Source organism: Apium graveolens, unplaced genomic scaffold (genome assembly GCF_009905375.1).
Source record: "Apium graveolens cultivar Ventura unplaced genomic scaffold, ASM990537v1 ctg3924, whole genome shotgun sequence".
In the NCBI taxonomy this organism is placed as follows: Eukaryota; Viridiplantae; Streptophyta; class Magnoliopsida; order Apiales; family Apiaceae; genus Apium; species Apium graveolens.
In genome coordinates, this window is record NW_027418326.1 from 84,958 (window position 1) to 107,334 (window position 22,377).

The 22,377-nt window shown below is 39.0% G+C and overlaps 2 protein-coding genes and 1 non-coding gene across 3 annotated transcripts; 2 read left to right on the plus strand and 1 right to left on the minus strand.

Annotated features, from left to right (window-relative positions):
- Nucleotides 1-2,239: 2,239 nt before the first annotated feature.
- LOC141701496 (small nucleolar RNA R71) lies at nucleotides 2,240-2,346 on the minus strand. Its single transcript, XR_012566796.1, has one exon. It is a non-coding gene; the product is annotated as a small nucleolar RNA R71 (small nucleolar RNA).
- A 10,321-nt stretch (nucleotides 2,347-12,667) lies between these two features.
- Nucleotides 12,668-13,808, plus strand: LOC141701495 (uncharacterized). The gene is made up of 2 exons (XM_074505137.1): nucleotides 12,668-13,004; nucleotides 13,087-13,808. The coding sequence occupies exons 1-2, from the start codon at nucleotides 12,705-12,707 to the stop codon at nucleotides 13,591-13,593; spliced, it is 807 nt and encodes a 268-aa protein (XP_074361238.1). The 5' UTR covers nucleotides 12,668-12,704; the 3' UTR covers nucleotides 13,594-13,808.
- Nucleotides 13,809-14,490: 682 nt separating this feature from the next.
- On the plus strand, nucleotides 14,491-14,829 carry LOC141701491 (non-specific lipid-transfer protein AP10-like). The gene has a single exon (XM_074505134.1). The coding sequence runs from the start codon at nucleotides 14,491-14,493 to the stop codon at nucleotides 14,827-14,829; it is 339 nt and encodes a 112-aa protein (XP_074361235.1).
- The last annotated feature ends 7,548 nt before the right edge of the window (nucleotides 14,830-22,377 follow it).

Here is a 22,377-nt window from a genome sequence, read left to right on the forward strand (position 1 = left end):
ATATTAATAATGATTATACATGTACATAAATAAGATATTTAGCATATAAATAATTAAAAATATCGTAATTGACTACAGAAATGTAACATACGGTAATCTTACTTTGTTAATGATAAGTGGCATTTTATACCACTTAGAACGTCTTAAAATGGCTTAAATTGGTGTCTTGAAATCAAGTATTTTGTGTATTTAATGCGTTTTTCTAGTGTTTATGCATTTCAGGGTATTAGTTGCATTTCGGGGGAGGAATCATCAAGAATAAGCCTTGGCATGTGTTCACCATTGCGAGAGGAAAGGAATGGGCAGATTACGGCGAAGAAACGGAGCAAGCTTGGATTTTTTCCAGTAGGGTCCTGCGCGCCCGCGCAGCAATGCTGAGCGGCCGCGCAGCAGCCTGCGCGCCCGCGCAGAAATGCTGAGCGGCCGCGCAAGGTCGGGGAAAAAGTTGAATTATTTTAGACTTCTACTTCTGTGTGGCTTCCAACTTCTATGTAATCTGAGTTTTATGGGACTATTATATAGGTAGATTTGAGACGTTTTCATAGAGATTATTAAGGAGATTATATTTTAGATTGTATTTTACGCAAGAAGCGAAGGAGATAAGGAAGAAGACCGATTTAGCACACCGCAACGAAGAGGAAGCATATATTCTTGTGATTCTTGTTTCGTTGTAACGTTGGATGCTAGTTTTCTTGCTTTGACTTATTTACTCTTGTGACGTACTCTGTTTTAATATAATTAGTTTAGTTATTATTTTCTTGTGTTTGTTTATCATGATTTCATATGAACCCATGATGGCGATGAGTTCTATTATGGGCTAATCGTGATCATGGGGTTATAATGGATTTATTATGGAATTCTTTAGTTAATTGTTTAATACTTTAGTGTGTGATAATTGCATGATATCTAGTATTGGTTGCGCGTATTCGTCTTATGTGCGTCGCGAACATATAAGATAGGGTGTTAATCTCTTGTGAAGCGACGGTGGATCTTGAGATTTAGAACTTGCCATGCTAGCATAGGTTCATGTAAGTTGTGCATGATTAGTGGGTAACTCTAACAGTTTTATTTGCCCTATGTAATCAAAAGGAATAACTTGTGCTTAAATCGTTGTGTTGTCAATTTCTGTAGACATATAGGAACTCAACATGATTGATGACTATTCAACTTCTATCTTAATTGTGGATGCTTGGTAGAATGGTATTAGTACAATAAAAGTTGGCTTTTATCAGTTTCGTGTTATTCGATTAATGTCATCACTGTCACATGCTAAATGTAATAACAATGGTTATAGAAGGAAGTAATAATGAAGTTGTGATCTCATGAGTGTTTTATTATTGATAATTTGAAGTGTTAGTTAAGTGGTTAATTAAGTAGTTAATTATAGTTAATATTTGATCAACAATTTTAAGTGTTATTATCTTAACATTGAGAAGTAATCATACATTGGTGAGTGAGTTTAATTAGACAATAATTTAGTCTGAGTCTCTGAGGGAACGAACTAGAAAGTATTCTATATTACTTGCGAACGCGTATACTTGTGTGAATATTAGTGCGTGTTTTCGCCCTAACAAGTTTTTGGCGCCGCTGCCGGGGACTCGGCGTATTTGTTTAGTTTATGTACTTACCATCATTGGTCATTAGGACTCAGTGATTAGGACGTAGTAGTTACTTACTCTTTTCGGTTGTGTTTCTGGTACTTTAGCAAGCGTTTATGCAAACTCGTTCTCGTGCTCGCAAGAGGACTTTAGATACAACTGAGGAGACAAACAAAGTTCTTGATATTCAGGAGAAGTTAGATTTTGAGGATTCGGATTCAGGTGCTGAGCAGAAAGAACCAGTAAACATGGGAGATCGTATTGTTCAAGCTGATCCAGCTCTTATAGATTTTTCTCGGCCTAAAATTGATGATATTCAGTCAAACATCCTTCATCCGGCTATTCAAGCTAACACCTTTGAAATCAAGCCGGGCACTATTCAGATGGTGCAGAATTCTGTTTCTTTTGGAGGAGCGGCAACTGAAGACCCAAACATGCACATAAGAAATTTTGTCGAGATCTGCAGCACTTTTAAGTATAATGGCGTGACTGATGAGGCTATCAAGTTGAGGCTTTTCCCATTCTCACTGAGGGATAAAGCTAAAGACTGGTTACATTCTGAACCAGCTGGGTCCATCACTACGTGGCAAGATCTTGCGCAAAAGTTTCTGGTGAAGTTTTATCCAATGGCAAAGACTGCTGCTATGAGGAGTGCTCTTACTCAGTTTGCGCAGCAACCTACAGAATCTATGTGCGAGGCTTGGGAACGCTACAAGGAAATGTTGAGAAAATGTCCACATCATGGAATGCCGGATTGGATGGTAATCACTGGTTTTTATAATGGTTTGAGGGCCCAATCTCGGCCCATGCTCGATGCAGCAGCTGGAGGAGCCTTATGGGCTAAAAGCTATACTGAGGCGTATAATCTTATAGAGACAATGGCTGCAAATGAGCATCAAAACCCAACTCAGAGGATGACGTCAGGCAAGGTCGTAGGTATTCTGGAAGTTGATGCAGCCACCGCTATTGCAGCCCAGCTCCAAGCGCTATCAATGAAGGTTGATTCTCTGGATACGTATGGAGTTAATCAAATAGCTATGGTTTGTGAGCTTTGTGCAGGTTCTCATGCTACGGATCAGTGTTCTCTTGTCAACGAATCTGTTCAGTATGTGAATAATTATCAGCGACAACAGCAGCCTGTGCCAGCGACCTATCATCCTAATAACAGAAATCATCCAAATTTCAGCTGGGGGAATAATCAGAATGCTATTCAGCCACCATATCAGCAAGGGGTGAGTAAACAGTTTAACCCACCTGGATTCCAGCAACCACAGCAGTATAATACAAGGCAATCATATCCTCAACAGGGAAGTGCAGCTGCACCTACTAGTGCTGATTTTGAGGAACTTAAGCTGTTGTGCAAGAGTCAGGCGGTTTCTATCAAGACCTTGGAAAATCAAATCGGTCAATTAGCCAATGCAGTGCTCAATCATCAACCTGGCACTCTTCCCAGTGACACGGAAGTACCAGGCAGGAAGGAAGCTAAAGAGCAAGTCAAGGCTATTACCTTAAGGTCTGGGAAAGTAGCTGAGGATGAAAAGGCAAAAGAAGTAGAAGCTGAAGTTAGAGATAAAGAATCTAAGAAAAAGGAGAAAGCGGCGGAACCAAGGAAGACTACTGTTGAACACACTCTGCCTGAGGCTAATACAGGGAAGAAACAGCTCTATCCTCCACCACCTTTTCCTAAGAGATTGCAGCAACAAAAGCTGGATAGACAGTTCGGGAAGTTTCTGGAGGTGTTCAAGAAACTTCACATCAATATACCTTTCGCTGAGGCTCTGGAACAAATGCCTAGTTATGCGAAGTTTATGAAGACTATTCTTTCAAGGAAGGTGAAACTGGATGACCTTGAAACCGTTGCTCTCACGGAAGAATGCAGCGCGGTTCTGCAATAAAAGTTACCACCAAAACTGAAAGATCCAGGAAGCTTCACCATTCCTTGCACCATTGGCAATCTAACTTTTGACAAGTGCCTTTGTGATTTGGGAGCAAGCATTAATCTGATGCCCTTGTCGATCTTTAAAAAGCTGGATCTGCCTGATCCAAAACCCACATACATGTCGCTACAATTGGCGGACCGTTCCATTACTTACCCAAGGGGCATAGTTGAGGATGTGCTCGTCAAGGTGGATAAGCTCTTCTTTCCAGCAGATTTTGTTATTCTGGATTTTGAGGAAGATAAGAAGATTCCCATAATCTTGGGGAGGCCTTTCTTGGCTACTGGCCGTACCTTGATAGATGTGCAAAAAGGGGAACTTACTATGTGGGTCCAAGATCAGGATATGACCTTCAACGTATTCAAGGCAATGAAATTCCCTACAGAAGATGAGGAGTGCTTAAAAGTGGATGTGATTGATTCCGCGGTTACTTCAGAACTCGAGCACATGCTAATGTCTGATGCATTGGAAAAGGCCTTAGTGGGGGAATTTGACAGTGATGATGAAGATAGCAACGAGCAATTACAATATCTGAACGCTTCTCCCTGGAAGCGAAAGCTGGACATACCATTTGAATCTCTTGGTACTTCTGACCTTAAGAATGCTGAAGGGAAGCTCAAACCATCAATAGAGGAAGCACCTACCTTGGAGCTCAAACCACTACCTGAACACTTGAGGTATGCTTTTTTAGGTGATTCATCTACGTTACCTGTTATTATTTCAGCTGACCTTTCAGGTAGTGAGGAAGACAAACTCTTAAGGATTTTGAGAGAATTCAAATCGGCTATAGGATGGACCATAGCAGACATCAAGGGGATAAGTCCTTCATATTGTATGCATAAAATTCTGCTAGAGGAAGGTAGTAAGCCAACTGTGGAACAGCAACGAAGACTGAATCCCATCATGAAGGAGGTGGTGAAGAAAGAAATTCTGAAATGGCTAGATGCAGGCATCATTTATCCTATTTCTGACAGCTCGTGGGTGAGCCCCGTACAATGTGTACCTAAGAAATGAGGTATCACTGTGGCCGCAAATGAAAAGAATGAGCTCATCCCTACTCGAACAGTTACAGGATGGAGAGTATGCATGGATTATAAGAAATTGAACAAAGCCACAAGGAAGGATCACTTTCCTCTTCCATTTATTGATCAAATGCTTGACAGATTGGCGGGACATGAGTATTTTTGTCTTCTGGATGGTTATTCCGGGTATAATCAGATTTGTATTGCACCAGAGGATCAGGAAAAGACTACCTTCACTTGTCCATTTGGCACATTTGCTTTTCGTAGAGTTTCGTTTGGGTTATGTGGCGCTCCGGCCACCTTTCAGAGATGTATGATGGCTATATTCTCTGACATGATTGGAAATAACGTCGAAGTGTTCATGGATGACTTCTCCGTCTTTGGACACTCATATGATGAATGTTTGAATAATCTGCGCGCCGTACTCAAAAGATGCGTGGAAACTAATTTGGTGCTTAATTGGGAGAAATATCATTTTATGGTGCGTGAAGGCATTATCCTTGGGCATAAGGTCTCTAGCAAGGGTCTGGAGGTGGACAAGGCCAAGGTGGGAGTCATTGAAAATCTTCCCCCACCCAATTCTGTGAAAGGAATCCGTAGTTTTCTTGGTCATGCGGGTTTTTATCGGCGATTCATCAAGGACTTTTCAAAGATATCTAAGCCATTGTGCAATTTGCTTGAGAAAGATGTGCCTTTCAAATTTGATGATGAATGTTTGGCAGCATTCGAGACTCTCAAGAAGAGTTTGATCACTACACCAGTTATTACAGCACCAGATTGGACAGAACCGTTTGAGATGATGTGTGATGCGAGTGATTATGCGGTAGGTGCAGTTCTGGGACAGCGCAAGAAAAATCTCTTCCATGTGATCTACTATGCGAGTAAGACTTTAAATGGTGCCCAATTGAACTACACCACTACTGAGAAGGAGCTTTTGGCTATAGTCTTTGGCTTTGAGAAATTTTGATCTTATCTGCTTGGTACGAAAGTAATAGTATTCACTGATCATGCAGATATTCGCTATCTGGTTTCTAAGAAGGATTCGAAGCCGAGACTCATTCGTTGGGTGCTTTTACTTCAGGAATTTGAGTTAGAGATCAAAGATAGAAAAGGTACCGAGAATCAAGTAGCTGACCATCTCTCTAGGTTGGAGAATCCCGATTCTACTTCACAAGATAGGACGTTAATCAATGAATCTTTTCCGGATGAGCAGTTGTTTGCAATTCAGGAGGAAGAACCATGGTTTGCAGATATTATAAACTATCTTGTCAGCAATATAATGCCTCTTAATTTGACATCCGCGCAAAAGAAGAAGTTTCTGCATGAGGTGAAGTGGTATATGTGGGATGAACCATATTTGTTTAGACAGGGAGCTGACCAGATCATCAGGAGATGTATCCCGTTCTGTGAGACGGAGGGGATATTACGAGACTGCCATTCCACGGTTTATGGTGGACACTATGGAGGTGAGAAGACGACAGCTCGTATTCTGCAAGCAGGTTTTTTCTGGCCTACTTTGTTCAAGGATGCTCATCAGTTTGTTTTAAGGTGTGATCGTTGCCAAAGAGTGGGAAATTTGTCAAGGAAGGATGAGATGCCATTAAATGTGATGCTTGAAGTCGAGGTCTTTGATGTGTGGGGAATCGATTTCATGGGGCCTTTTATCTCGTCTTGCAATAATCAGTACATCTTGCTGGCAGTCGATTATGTCTCAAAATGGGTCGAAGTTAAAGCTTTACCGACAAATGATGCAAAGGTAGTACTAAATTTTCTTCATAAGCAAATTTTCACAAGGTTTGGAATGCCTCGGGTAATCATAAGTGATGAAGGATCGCATTTTTGCAACCGTAAGTTCACTTCTATGATGCAGCGTTATAATGTGAATCATCGAGTAGCTACTGCCTATCATCCGCAAACGAATGGTCAAGCGGAAGTGTCTAACAGAGAGATAAAGCGCATTCTAGAGAAAGTTGTTTGTCCGTCAAGGAAGGATTGGTCTTTAAAGCTCGATGAAGCTGTTTGGGCTTATAGAACAGCATACAAAACTCCACTAGGGATGTCACCATTTCAGTTGGTGTACGGTAAGGGATGTCATCTACCAGCGGAGCTTGAGCATAAGGCCTACTGGGCATTGAAGAAATTGAACCTGGATTTAGATGCAGCTGGTAAGAAAAGAATGCTTCAGCTTAATGAACTTGATGAATTTCGACTTCAAGCGTACGAGAATAACAAAATGTATAAGGAAAAGGTGAAGAGGTGGCACGATAGGAAGCTACATCCTAAGTTATTTGTGCCAGGGCAAAAAGTTCTTTTATTCAACTCTCGGCTCCGACTTTTTCCTGGGAAGTTGAAATCGAGGTGGTACTAAATTTTCTTCATAAGCAAATTTTCACAAGGTTTGGAACGCCTCGGGTTATCATAAGTGATGAAGGATCGCATTTTTGCAACCGTAAGTTCACTTCTATGATGCAGCGTTATAATGTGAATCATCGAGTAGCTACTGCCTATCATCCGCAAACGAATGGTCAAGCGGAAGTGTCTAACAGAGAGATAAAGCGCATTCTAGAGAAGGTTGTTTGTCCGTCAAGGAAGGATTGGTCTTTAAAGCTCGATGAAGCTGTTTGGGCTTACAGAACAGCATACAAAACTCCACTAGGGATGTCACCGTTTCAGTTGGTGTACGGTAAGGGATGTCATCTACCAGCGGAGCTTGAGCATAAGGCCTACTGGGCATTGAAGAAATTGAACCTGGATTTAGATGCAGCTGGTAAGAAAAGAATGCTTCAGCTTAATGAACTTGATGAATTTCGACTTCAAGCGTACGAGAATAACAAAATGTATAAGGAAAAGGTGAAGAGGTGGCACGATAGGAAGCTACATCCTAAGTTATTTGTGCCAGGGCAACAAGTTCTTTTATTCAACTCTCGGCTCCAACGTTTTCCTGGGAAGTTGAAATCAAGGTGGTCTGGACCTTTTATTGTCAAAACTGTGTTTCCACATGGAGCGGTGGAAATTTTTGAGAATGATTCGGACCAAGCATTCAAGGTTAATGGTCAGCGGTTGAAGCACTACTATGGGGACATGGCAAACCGAGAGGTGGTTAGTGCCATTTTGTTGACTACTTGAGAAAGGTACGGAACGTCAAGCTAATGACGAAAAAGAAGCGCTGCGTGGGAGGCAACCCATGAATTGTTGTTACAGGAACCCTTAGAAGTTAATAACCTATCCAAAAATACAAAAAAATCAGAAAACAGGGGCTGAAATTTTTTTTTTCCAGAGACCCTCTGCGCGGGTCGAGTTCCAGAAAATTTTTTGCAGTTCAGAAAAAAAAAAAAAACAAAAACACAAAAATAGTTTTAGCCCATAAACCCACGAATTATTCCCACTACCCCATCATTTTAACCCTCAATTCCCAAACCCTAATCTAATCCATACCCTATATATACATACACCTATCCTACATATCTCCCACAAAACTTCCTACACTTAAACCCTCTCACAAACATCAAAAATCAGTTCTTACACACTTCTATTCACGAATCAATGGCACCCAAGAGAGCACGCACTATTGACAGCAGCAGCACATTTCCTACTGCTGATTCTTCGAGGGGCACTGCTGCAAGGCCTCGGTTAACTGACAGAGCTGCGGAGGAGGAGTACACTAGGCTGTTGGGGAAGCCGATTCTGAAGGAGAGGGGGTTTTTACCATTAGGGAGGGATGGTGAGTTGTTGCCCATGATTGCAGAGAAGGGGTGGATAGCTTTTTGTGAGTCACCCGAAGCAGTACTGATGAGCGTTGTTCGCGAGTTCTACGCGAACGCGAAGGCTGAAAAGAATGGGTTTTCTGTAGTCTGTGGGCTGACGGTTGATTATCATCCTGCGGCGATTCGCCGTGTGATTGGACAGCGAGAGAGGAAGCCCGAGGAGGAGAACTGGAATGAAAAGACTGCTGAGGATTTTGACTTGGATTTGATTTGTGCGACTCTCTGTCGACCGGGCACAGTTTGGAACCGCAGTCCAGCCAATAATGAGTATCGTCACTTTCCGGCGATCGCCATGAACAGGTATGCCCGTGCATGGAATGCATTTATATGTGCTAATATTTTGCCTTCTTCACATGCACACGAGGTCACAGTTGAGAGAGCACAGCTGTTGTGGGGAATTCTGAATGAGGAATACTATGTGGACCTTGGTGAGTTTATCTACCAAGGAATTCTGAAGTTTTTGAGGGGAGCAAAGCATATGAACATTCCTTATGCATCCACGGTTACGAAGCTATGCCGAGCAGTGGGAGTGAACTGGCCGGCTCATGAGCAGTTGTAGTTGCCAGCAGCTCCGATAGATTCTGGCACTCTGAATGGGATGCAGGAGTGGACCGGTGGTGAGCCTGAGGAGCATGGGCTGGGTTATCGTCTTCCAGGAGGGCGTCCAGCACGAGGTGCTACTATGGCGAGGCCAGGGCGTGGTGAGGCTGGTTCGTCGAGAGCTCAGGAGGGTGCTGGGATGGGTGATGCCCAGTATAGGAGGCTTTCACGGTGGATGGATGCCATGTATGAGACGCAGAGTAGGTTTGCTCAGGAGCTCACCCTTGCGTTAGGGACTACTTTTCGAGGCCTTGGAGCTGATATCCAGTGGCCAATTTTTGGTGAGGACTCTGCATACCCGCCGCCTGATACTCCACCCGCTGAGGGTGATGATGATGATGACTCCGAGTAGGTATACCCTGTGTTCCTTTCTACTACTTTCACTGAGGACAGTGAAGATTTTTAGTTTGGGGGTGGTAGTTAAAGGAATATTGTGTGTGTGTCATTTAGTTGCATATTCATGATAGTTAGTTCATATAGTTGCATAATTTATGCCATATAGTTTTTTTTATGAATGTCATGTAGCTCATGCAATTACTATGATCCCTTTTGCAATGATTTATCGACTGAATTGTGATATTGATGCGAGTGTAGTGATAACATTAAAGTGATATTAAGTTGTGTAGGTTGATATGCATGCTAGAAACAATTGTAAGTCCACTGAGTCTTAAAGAATGCGTAAGGGCTAGATTGTTGTTATGATTTGGTTGTTTTCAAGGTCAATCTATTTATTATGCTTAGAATTCGATTATAGGTTCTTAGTGATAAAAACATGAAAAAGAAAATTTTTTGAAGAAAAAAAAAAATATGGAAGTTGTTGCTAGTTGTGGCTAGGCGTCAAATGGCTAGTAGCCGGCTCGCTTATGTTGCGAGTAGTCTAGGGTTGAGTAAGATGGAGCGAAACGCACTTGCTCAGAAGTTATGAAAAAAAAAAAAAATTCTGCATAATTGATCAAGAGTGGGCTCTTTGGTATCCGAGTTATTAAGTTCTTAGGGGACTTTGTGCCTAGTGACCCAAGGCTTTTAGAGTCTGGGATCCGCTAACCTAACGCTCGTTACATGGATACCATTGTATAAGTCTTTTGTGGACCCCACTCATTGCACGGTTAAATAAGCATTTGAGTTGTAAATAAAAAGCACAATTCCGTAGTAAGCTCCAGAGTTCTTGTAGTGTTGTATATCACTTTGTGCCTAGAATTTTTATTCTTTGTATAATCGTAGGATTGCGTTGAGGATAGTCTAGTCATAGTAATTGGTCTAGTTCCGAAGCATATCTGTTAAGCATTCGCACACACCACGTTTCTGGCTGTTTGTCCGGTTGCATGAGTTTATTGATCTTTAGATGTCTAACTGCATTCGTTGAGATGTGACAATTTGGTTGGTTAATTGTAGTAAGGGGGATCGTTGCATTTTCATATAGATTGCATTCATGCATATTTTTATTTGTTTTGAGTCTGTGACGCTTGAGGACAAGCATCGATTTAAGTTTGGGGGTGTGATAAGTGGCATTTTATACCACTTAGAACGTCTTAAAATGGCTTAAATTGGTGTCTTGAAATCAAGTATTTTGTGTATTTAATGCGTTTTTCTAGTGTTTATGCATTTCAGGGTATTAGTTGCATTTCGGGGGAGGAATCATCAAGAATAAGCCTTGGCATGTGTTCACCATTGCGAGAGGAAAGGAATGGGCAGATTACGGCGAAAAAACGGAGCAAGCTTGGAATTTTTCCAGTAGGGTCCTGCGCGCTCGCGCAGCAATGCTGAGCGGCCGCGCAGCAGCCTGCGCGCCCGCGCAGAAATGCTGAGCGGCCGCGCAAGGTCGGGGAAAAAGCTGAATTATTTTAGACTTCTACTTCTGTGTGGCTTCCAACTTCTATGTAATCTGAGTTTTATGGGACTATTATATAGGTAGATTTGAGACGTTTTCATAGAGATTATTAAGGAGATTATGTTTTAGATTGTGTTTTACGCAAGAAGCGAAGGAGATAAGGAAGAAGACCGATTTAGCACACCGCAACGAAGAGGAAGCATATATTCTTGTGATTCTTGTTTCGTTGTAACGTTGGATGCTAGTTTTCTTGCTTTGACTTATTTACTCTTGTGACGTACTCTGTTTTAATATAATTAGTTTAGTTATTATTTTCTTGTGTTTGTTTATCATGATTTCATATGAACCCATGATGGCGATGAGTTCTATTATGGGCTAATCGTGATCATGGGGTTACAATGGATTTATTATGGAATTCTTTAGTTAATTGTTTAATACTTTAGTGTGTGATGATTGCATGATATCTAGTATTGGTTGCGCGTATTCGTCTTATGTGCGTCGCGAACATATAAGATATGGTGTTAATCTCTTGTGAAGCGACGGTGGATCTTGAGATTTAGAACTTGCCATTCTAGCATAGGTTCATGTACGTTGTGCATGATTAGTGGGTAACTCTAACAGTTTTATTTGCCCTATGTAATCAAAAGGAATAACTTGTGCTTAAATCGTTGTGTTGTCAATTTCTGTAGACATATAGGAACTCAACATGATTGATGACTATTCAACTTCTATCTTAATTGTGGATGCTTGGTAGAATGGTATTAGTACAATGAAAGTTGGCTTTTATCAGTTTCGTGTTATTCGATTAATGTCATCACTGTCACATGCTAAATGTAATAACAATGGTTATAGAAGGAAGTAATAATGAAGTTGTGATCTCATGAGTGTTTTATTATTGATAATTTGAAGTGTTAGTTAAGTGGTTAATTAAGTAGTTAATTATAGTTAATATTTGATCAACAATTTTAAGTGTTATTATCTTAACATTGAGAAGTAATCATACATTGGTGAGTGAGTTTAATTAGACAATAATTTAGTCTGAGTCTCTGAGGGAACGAACTAGAAAGTATTTTATATTACTTGTGAACGCGTATACTTGCGTGAATATTAGTGCGTGTTTTCGCCCTAACAGTTAACAGTAGTGTAAATAAAAAACTAAATTTTTTCCATACATACTTACGTTGAATTTCAAAGCTTAACATTTTTCATTAAAATCAACTTTTATATTAACAGTATTGTAAATTTTACATTATTGTATATTATGTTTGCAAGTCATTTGGACTTTAGTTATGCAATTTTTATCTTTTAAAATTGAGTAAGTTAATTGTAAGTTAGCACTGAACTCAGTAATAACATAGAGCAGTACATATAATTTATTTAAATAAAATTCAAAATTTTTGGTCAACTCTATATTCAGCATATATGTTAATTTTTAGCTTTTTCTGTGTAAACATATCAACGACATTCTACAGATTAAGTTTAAACGTTTCGTTTTAAAGTATACTGACTACCCTATTTATATTCATTTGTTAAATACAAATTATACAACATAAAGAATAATTTATATATATTTTATTTAATGAGCTGTATTAGAAATGTCGTGTAATTTGATAATATCTTGTATGAAAATAATATAAATAATCAACTTGTATTTGATATTGTATAATATTTACAAATAAGAAAATAATTATTAACATTATAATTGTATAATTATGTATAAAAAAAACTACATGCGCCTCCCACGTTTTATTATTCTAATTATGAAGTGACGCTGCTACATAAACTATCTGCAGATGTGGAAATTTTTCGTAGTAAAATTGACGCACCCCTTCATGAATCGTTGCCACCCTTTCGTTTTTTATAAAAACGATATATATGAACCTTCTTCATTTTCACAATTTTATCTGCCTCTAAGCACTCCTCTTAATTTGATATATTTTCTCACAGTCTAAGATATGTTTCCGTACGATTCAAAAGATCTTTCTCGCAAGAGAAAATTCTTTGAAGTAGGAAATACTAGTGCAGATCCCTTTGGTTTATATTCTAATGTTGATGCATTTTATGCACCGCCACCCAGACCCTGTACTACTCTAAAACACGATTTCAAGAATCTAATGGATAGACCTCTTCAGTATTTTTCTTCGTTACTATTACACGGTAGCAGCAGTGAAGATGATGATGAGAATTTAGATGTTTTTCGTCAAAAATGTAAAGGTGAAGTTGTTCCATTGGACCCCTTGATGGAATCTGATCATGTAAGTATGATTCTTTAATTTCGTTACTAGGTGTGCCAAGAGACTTGTGATTTGTTCTAATGTGATGACATTTTATTTTTAGAAAATTAATCTGCATACCAGGAAGAATGAAACGGACGGGCTATGGAGTTGGCAAATTGTCAAAGAAGCAGAGAAGTTAGAAGAGAAAGACGCGCAAATCCAGAAGTTATCGAGTGAATTATACGATAAGACAAAGCAATTGGTTTCATGTCAGTTGGAGAACATTGTGTTAGAGAAGAAAACGAAGATGGCAGTAAAGAAATTCAAATCTCTTCGGAAGTCCATGAAGAAGATACTATCACGACGCCTATTAAGAACAAAACATGTACATGTAGTATCAAGGCCTGGTGCTGCAGGACAGGAAGAAACAGCGGAATCCTCGTTTGTTGTTACACAAAGGAATGAAGAAGCATGGTTGTTTTGTAAAGTTTGCGAAACACGGATGGCTAACATGATAATTTGCCCATGCAAGCATTTGAGTGTGTGCAGAAGGTGCGATGCTACGATCACAAAGTGCCCTATTTGTGATGCTGCAAAGATAACCAGTGTGGAAGTCTGTCTTCCTTAGGCAAGCACACATGCATAGTCAGGGGCATTTGCTAATCTGGTGTTTGTGGTAACAAATTGCAATTTGTTTGTGTTTTTAATTTAATTTGTGGATGTATTAATGTGTCTCTTAAATGATTCTCATGTAATAATGTTACCTGCTTATGTAGTTGGAATGAAATAGTTATGCTATCACTTAAGTAAATTTTAATAATCAAAATTAGATTAACTATTTTTTTTCAATTCAATGATATAAAGAATATTTTACTCTCATCCAAAAACAAATCTATCGAACATCTATTACAGCCTACCAATTTCGTGGACAAAATTGCCTTTCTTTTTGCGGAAATGGACACTTCGTGGTTAATGAAAGATAACGCAATGTATTAAACCTCTTGCATATATTTACTAATTAGAAGTGTTGGACATTTTGAACTAAAAGTTGCTAGACACAATTTTTGAGTTCAAAAATTTTAGGTAAATTTTTTATGAATAATCCTCACTGACACCTAAAAACGCAATATTTTTATACTACGAGTATATATGACTTGTGTGGTTATTAAATATTTGACAAGTATTTGTAAACAAATGTGTAACAACATTTGTATATCAACAAACATTAATATTTAACCAAGAGCTACACTATTAAAAAAAGAAAGAATTTTAGAGATCCGATCAAATCAAATTTACTAAATGATTTAAAACTTTCTGATATGATAATGATATACAAATTTATATTCTTCAGAATTATATGATGATAGAATAATCTTCTAATTTAATTCTATTAAGAGACAATCAATTATCATAAAAGTAGTGAGATTTGTAACGGTAATCAACAACACTATAAAAATGCTCATTTCATAGCACATTTCTTATGATTTTTCTATTTTATTTATTTATACATAGGGGTTAAGAAACAATGTCAATGTTGGGTAAATTCTTGGTGATGGGGTTGGTTGTTTTGACTCTCACAGTAAGCCCAGCAAGTTCAATCTCATGTCAAGATGCTGTGACCAAGATTTTGCCTTGTGAGTTATATTTGTTGGGATTTGGTGATGTCTCTGTACCATGTTGTCAAGGTGTTGCACAGTTGAATCAGATCGCTAGTTCTAAATCGGAGCTTAAATCATTGTGTATTTGTTTAAAACAAGCAGCACAACAATTCCATATCAATGCTGACAGAGCTAGGCAACTGCCCGATCGTTGTCATGTTACCACACCGGTTCCTATTGATCCCAATATCAACTGTGATATGTAAGTTGTGTGATGATATTATATTTGATTTTAAACATTTCCTTTTCAAAGTTCTCCAAAGTCCAAGGGTATAATATGCTTATTCATTCCATCTCATCTGTTTGCAGAATTTAAGGATATGGAGAAAAATGGCTTGGTGTGCCAAAATAAGCCAGCCAGAACTACAAGAATGAAATGAAGATGGGAGAAATGATTACTAAATTCTGATTTTAGTGCTCGTACATGTTTAAAAGTGTGCTAAAGATCGTTTTTATGTGTGGGTAATTTCTAATAACAAATCTGATGATGTTTCTTAGTGTTTTAATTTAAAATAAGTGTTATGTATTTTTTTTAATTGCTGCCACATTACTTTCCTGTGAGTATCAAAGTATAACAACAGTAATATGTTAGATATCTAAATGAACATATCCAAAATGTACCATATACAAACCGTAATATGTTTGTATATGTTATCTAAATAGTCTGTGTTAAAGTTTGTGGAGTTCCAATGTTTTCTTGGAACTTATATCGAAAGATATCAAAAAAATTTTACATCATAATGAAGATAGATAGATAGCTGTTCTCGAACCTACTACACTTCAGATACTTAATTGTTAATGTAAGATATAACAATGGATATATTTCTAGCTAGAAGCGGTGGACACTTGGGCCTAAATTTGCTTGACACAAAATTTTGAGTTGGAAAGAACAACAAATGAGGCAAGCTGAAGAGATTGAGTAGTCATGTATTGGCTCATTGAAGCACCCAAACTGGCGGCCTGATCTATCAGTTTATTAGAAGTCCATGTTCCTATCTCAAGAGGACAGATGGATCCTTCTCTTTACGAGTCTGTTGATAAACACTGTCAAGAGACCCTTCAATGGTAGGACAACAATCCTCACACATAGATGGTGGAACCACTTGGTTTGTTGTTAAATGATCCGATTTATAAGTAAGCATCTCTTGTGAAATATAAGCAACACTAAATCCTTCTAGAGCCCAAACCTGATCCGTTAATATCATGCACAATATATTTCTAGAAAATTATATAATGTCCTGGAATGGAGTTTGTATGCACAGGCAGTAAAATCCACTAGACTAGCATTAAATGTCTGATCACAGCTTTCTCTACTGCGCTTTGCAGCACAAATTCATCAGATTTCTCAGCTTCTAATCTTAAAGCAACATTTTTTTGACAAATGAAGTTAAATTGAGGAGCTTTATTCTTGAAGCCAGCAACTCTTAAAGCCCTGATATTTAGAAAGAAATACATTACATAATGGATGAGCTAAGTTCTATCCGTGTAACTTCATATTAATATTTTGAAGCACAAACAATGAATTTTTTAGTCATGCATAGAATTATTTTTTGAGTACCACAGAAATAAATTTGATTTCATAGTTGTAGTACAACTCTACTGGAACTTTTTCTGAGCGGATAAGTAGAGTTCTCTCAACTTACCGGTATAGGAAAGTGACTACTATTTCATATCCTTCTCCAAGCTTAACATCTACAAGATCAACCAATTCTTGTTCTTCCTTCTCACTAATCAGATAATTTGCCACAGTATAGGATGTTGTACCGTTCTGCTGGATAGGCAAGAACCCAGAATAAGCCATAGTTGGAATGAGGATATAGGAGACTTTACTAGGCTTGGAAAGAAGATTAATATTTACACCAAATTAACTGTTTGTAGAACTTTGTATTTGGATATAAGAGCGCTCACAAGAGGTAGTCCATTGCTATTGTATTCAAGGGTTGGTATGTACTGTGATATGGTCCCTGTTATAGCAACTTTGTATTTGGCCACAGCCTTGTTATAATCCCTATTCATGACTATTTACTACATTCTGCCTTGATAAAATCTGCCAAGTCCTTGTCTGACCTGCTGTCCTGCTCCTCTTCATTTGTAGGAGTTTGTTTGTTTACTCCAGCAGATGTCGAAAACAAATTGGAAAGTAAAAAAACTTTAAAATAGGCCGAGAGCAAAGGATAATAGCCTTGTCAACATTGGCAATTCGGTCGATATCATTGAATGTCTTCATAATTTACGACAAGAATGAAACTGTTGGTGTCAATGTGCCCACAAGGCCGTGTCGCTGCAAATACTCACCACTAAATTCCAACCAAGTACTTCAGCAAGAAGCTGCTTCTGGATTTCTGGTTTCATTTTCGATACACTCAAATTCCTTCCTGTTCTTCTCTGTTGTCACATTACTTCTCAGCCTGCTCTCCCTCTTGACCTTATTGCTTTCACAAAATTTTCAGTACTCATGATGAATCATGATTGTTCCCCTGCCGTGATACATGAAAATAATATCTTTACACTTGTTAAGCGTTACACTTGCTAACTTTGATTAGAAAAACTGCAAATATTTAAAATTATATCTTTTAGAATAAGTATATTCTTATCACAATCATTAATAGAAAATAATTACGTTATTTTACTACTATTCATACACCAATTGTGATACAATGTCCTAATACAATCCTAAATAAAATATGATTAGAGATTTGACCAATTATAAATATACAAAGATTACATTGTTCTACTGCTAATCAAAAATCAAAATACGATACAATGGTAGATGAAATATAATTAGATATTGTATTATATATAGTTGTAATTCAATTTCTCATTTGTATATTTCAATATATGCATATTTGTTATAACAATATTATTACAAATTATCAAAAATAAAAATAATACTGTAACAACGTCAGAAATAATGATATATTGCCCGCAAGGGTTGACTCAGTTGGTTAAAAATGAGATAATTACCCTCTTGATCACGGGTTCGAATCCCACGAGAGGAGAATTTATGCTTATTGATATGGGCCTAAAATTAGCCTAGAAATATATTTGATGTTGAATTAATTAGACCTGATATGGTCCAATAACGAAGCCCAATTAACGAGGCCCGAAGCCCTGATTATTTATTAATTTTGTAATTAATAGATAGGGAAGATTAACAGCTCATTAAATGAGTTTAAACAGTGATATAAATCTATAAAGATAGCCTTGAGGGTACCTATACCCACAAGGAGTCTGATTCCTTGATTCTAGGACTTCAAAGTCTATCCAAAGTTTGAGGCTTGTTCAACAAGTCTCCAAACCCTAGTCCAATTCAAGAACTCCCAACATCTATATAAAGGGTCTCACCCCTCCTCTCAGAACTACGTTTTTGGCTTAATTCTCTAATACACAGAGATACGTAGGCATCTCGTAAAGGTAGAGTTAAGCTACGAAACACGAGAGCAGCCATAAAAGGCCTTGATCTCCCGAACCTTAGTAATAAATACAACAGTTAATATACCCTAAGTTTTTATCCATAACATTTGGCGCCGTCTGTGGGAATCCGTAATAACAACCATGGCGAGAACACAGAATGGAAACAGCGCCCCTGAAGGAACTCCAGCTGCAACAACTCAAGCGATTTCGTCAAAGGTGGAGATACCCCCACACTCGTCCTATACCTCTGCACAAGGAGGAACCCCGGTAGGAGAAACTGAACCTCAGCCACAAGGGATGATTCCCCCGGCTCCTCAAGGGACGAATTCCCAACTTCAGCAGTTACATACGCCTGTGAATTCTCGACCCGTTGGGTACGAGTATTCAACTGTTGTGACCACTAACCCCCCTTATGGGATGCCCCTTTACCCCGAGGTTGGAGAAGTGGACATGCTAATCGGAGTGAAGCACAAGGGAAGATGCCCCAATATGTACGTGGTTTGGCTCCTATCCCGGAGGATCAAGAATTCTCTGGCCCTTACACTGAGAGAGACTCTGAATCTTCGGATGATAATGTAGCCCCAAGAAGGAGGCGTGCTGGCAAAGAACCAATTTCTGATGGTGGCCAGCGTCCTAGGAGCACCCAAGGGACGAATCCCCAAGAAGTGCAGGAGAGAATCAGGGCTCACGAGGATGAGATTCAAAGGCTGAAGCACGACCTGGAGGCACACCTGACCCCATACCCCCACTACCACCGAGGAGGAGAAATCCTCCTCCAATCATAGACCTGGATGGTCCACAGCAGAGAAGGGCTGTTGTCCCAAGGGCTGATCCAAGTGATCTCCTGGCCCTAGGAGATCCTGATGATCCCACTCCATCATTTACTGAAGAGATAATGAATGCCCATATCTCAAGGAAGTATAAGAAGCCCACCATCAAAGCTTATGATGGCGCTGGAGACCCCGCTAATTATGTCAGGATATTCTCTAATGCACTGTTGCTGCAGCCCGTGAATGACGCTAAGTGTCGGGTCTTTCCTCAAACCCTGTCGGGAATGGCTCAAAGATGGTATAGCCGTTTGCCTCCGAATTCTATTGAGTCCTTCAGAGAGCTAAGTCAAGCTTTTATTAAGCAATTTATCAGTGGGAGAATGCATGAGAAAAGTTCAGCATCCCTCATGAGCATTGTGCAGGGAGCAAAAGAGTCCTTGAGAGACTATCTAAATCGTTTCACCAAGGAAGCTTTGAAGGTCCCAGACCTTGATGACAAGGTAGCTATTATAGCACTGCAAAAGGAAACTAGGGACGAGTTCTTCAAGATGTCATTAGCTAAGCGACCCCCTGAAAGCATGTTACAGCTCCAAGACAGGGCTGGGAAGTACATCAAAGTAGAGAAGATCATGAGGAAGACGGTAGTGAAAAACGAGCCCGCTGGTGGCAAGAAGTGAAAAACTGATATGGAATATATTGCTAAGGACAAATATCCTAGAACTGAGCAAAGCAATGATTCAACCCCGAAAAAGGGAGGACCAGGACAAAATTTCACTGAATATGCTAAGTCGAATGCTCCTGAGAGTCAGATCTTGATGGAAATCAAGAAGTACATAGATGTTCGTTGGCCTAAGTCTCTGAAGGATGATCCTACCAAGCGGGATAAGAGCAAATATTGCAAATTTCACAAGGATATTGGCCATGACACCGATGAGTGTAGACAATTGAAGGATGAAATAGATTTCCTCATTCGAAAAGGAAGGTTGAGCAAGTATACCGGAGATGAAGGAGATAAAAATAACAACGGGAGAAAGAATTTTGATGATCGTATGAGGGACCAAGACGAGCAACAGCGAAATCCCCAACCTAGGGGACCGGTGATAAATGTAATCTTTGGAGGACCACGACCCCGAGGGCCTGTGATAAATACAATATTCGGAGGACTAACTATTGCTGGTTCATCCAAAAACTCAAGGAAAGTGTATACTAGAGAAGTTATGCATATCGTTAGGGAAGCCCCGAAGAGGGCTAGGACAGGAGTGACAATGACATTTGATGATTCTGACTTGGAGGGTGTGAAATTTCCTCATGATGATCCGTTGGTCATAACACCGATAATAGAAAACAGCCCGGTGAAGAGGGTCCTTGTAGATAATGGTGCCTCGGTGGACATTTTGCTCCATGATACCTTATTAAGGATGGGTTACAACGATTCTTAGTTAACCCAAACCGATATGCCGATATAAGGATTTGCAGGAGTGGAGTGCCCCGTGGAAGGGATAATAAAGTTGCCAATGACCATAGGTCAGGAACCAAGATAAACAACACAGATGTTGGACTTTGTAGTGGTAAAGACTGCAATCATGGGAATAACGGGAATACATACTTTCAAGGCAGTCACTTCTTCCTACCATTCAGTGATGAAGTTTCCCACTCGGAATGGGATTGGAGAAGAGAGAGGAGATCAAAAGATGGCAAGGAGTTGTTATGTGGCCTCTCTTAGGGCTGATGGATTTGGGGGACAGGTTCTGCCAATTGAAGATCTGGATATCCGTGAGAATGATGAGAAAAGAGGGAAGCCAGCAGAAGACTTGGTTCCGATTCCTTTGGCTCCCGAGGTTTCTGAGAAAGTAACTTTCATTGGAGCATCACTAGAGGATCCCCTTAGAGGGAAGTTGGTGAAGTTTTTACAAGAGAATTGTGATGTATTTGCATGGTCGGCAGCTGATATGCCAGGCATAGACTCGGAACTGATCACTCACAAGCTAAACGTGGATCTAAATCGAAAGACTGTGAAGCAAAAGAAAAGAAGTTTTGCTCTAGAAAGGCAGGAGCTATTAAGAAAGAAGTAGAAAAGCTTTTAGAGGCTGGTTTCATTGAGGAGATACAGTTTCCGGAATAGTTAGAAAACCCTGTGATGGTAAAGAAGGCTAATAGAAAATGGAGGATGTGCGTGAATTTTACCGATCTGAATGATGCATACCTTAAGGATTATTTCCCATTACCAAGGATAGATACATTGATAGATGATACTGCTGGTCATGAGATATTATTGTGCATATGTTGTGTACTTGATGATTTCATAAACAAAATATCTAAGTAGATTTTACTTAGTGAAATTATGTAGCACTCGACGGATAAGAATTATAGTCCCGACGGATAACTCATTATAGTCCCGACGGATGATTAACTTATTATCCATCGAGTGAGCAGCTTATGTAATAATAAGTTTGTAGCACAATTATGTATGCACCTTTGTATAGAATCTGTAGTAGCATATAAGTCATGTTGACTTTAACTAGAAATACAGAATAGGTTGATTAATTGTACATAATTGATGTCTTGTAATTCTGCATAAGTGATATAGAGTCAAGTGCCAAAATAGCTACCGACGGATGATTAACAAAGCCATCGACGGATGATCAAATGACTATCAACGGATATTTAATATAGCAGTCGACGGATGATCAATTAAACCATCAACGGATGTTCTGAAAGTCGACGGATGATCATATGAAGAATTCAAACAGCAGTTGAACAGTGAAAGCTGACACACAGCTGTCGAGATGTATACAAACACACTGTGGAAGCCCATTAACTGGGTAATAGAGGACGAAAAGCAGCAAAGCTTAAGACCGTTAGATTTTATATTTGTTCAGTCTTTTTGACTTTGTAATCTTGGTATTATATAAACCAAGAGAGTAGCAAATAAAAAAAATAACTGAGATAGCTGAGAAACATAAAAACAGAGAAATCTTTGTAAGCAGAATCTTTAGCATTTCCTGTATTCTCAGTAGTTCTATTTTGTAAGCAGCTGTGAGCATATCTGCACACAGAGTCCTCTCGATATATTATATATATATCTGGTGGAATTATTTAAATCCACCAGAAAGTTTTTAAAGACTCTTGTTTTTAATTACTTATGTTTTGATTCAATTAAGTTTACATTCCGCATTGTGCTAATCAAAACAAATATATCTATAATCGAGTTGAACATTTTTATTTCAAGAAAAAGGTTCAAGAATTCCATTCAACCCCCCTTCTGTAATTCTTGCTACATTGTTAAGGGACTAACAATTGGTATCAGAGCAAGCTCTTAATCTACAAAGAGTTTAAAGATCAAAACAATTCAGCAAGATGAACAAGAAAGATGTTGGAGTCAAGATTCCTTTTCTTGATAAAGATAATTACCATCATTGGAAGGTAAAGATGCATCTTCATATGCTTTCTCAAGATGAGGCCTATGTGGACTGCATAGAAAGAGGCCCTCATGTTCCAATGAGAGCTGCAACAGGAAACGAGCCATCTGTTCCAAAGCCAAGGCATGAATGGTCTGATCCTGACATTGAA

What these genes read in the sequence shown, in the direction of transcription:
- LOC141701491 (XM_074505134.1), top strand. Translation starts at nt 14,491, where the DNA reads ATGTCAATGTTGGGTAAATTCTTGGTGATGGGGTTGGTTGTTTTGACT.
- LOC141701495 (XM_074505137.1), top strand. Translation starts at nt 12,705, where the DNA reads ATGTTTCCGTACGATTCAAAAGATCTTTCTCGCAAGAGAAAATTCTTT. An exon ending in CCTTGATGGAATCTGATCAT is followed by an intron (nt 13,005 to 13,086) that starts GTAAGTATGATT and finishes TTTTATTTTTAG; the next exon opens with AAAATTAATCTGCATACCAG.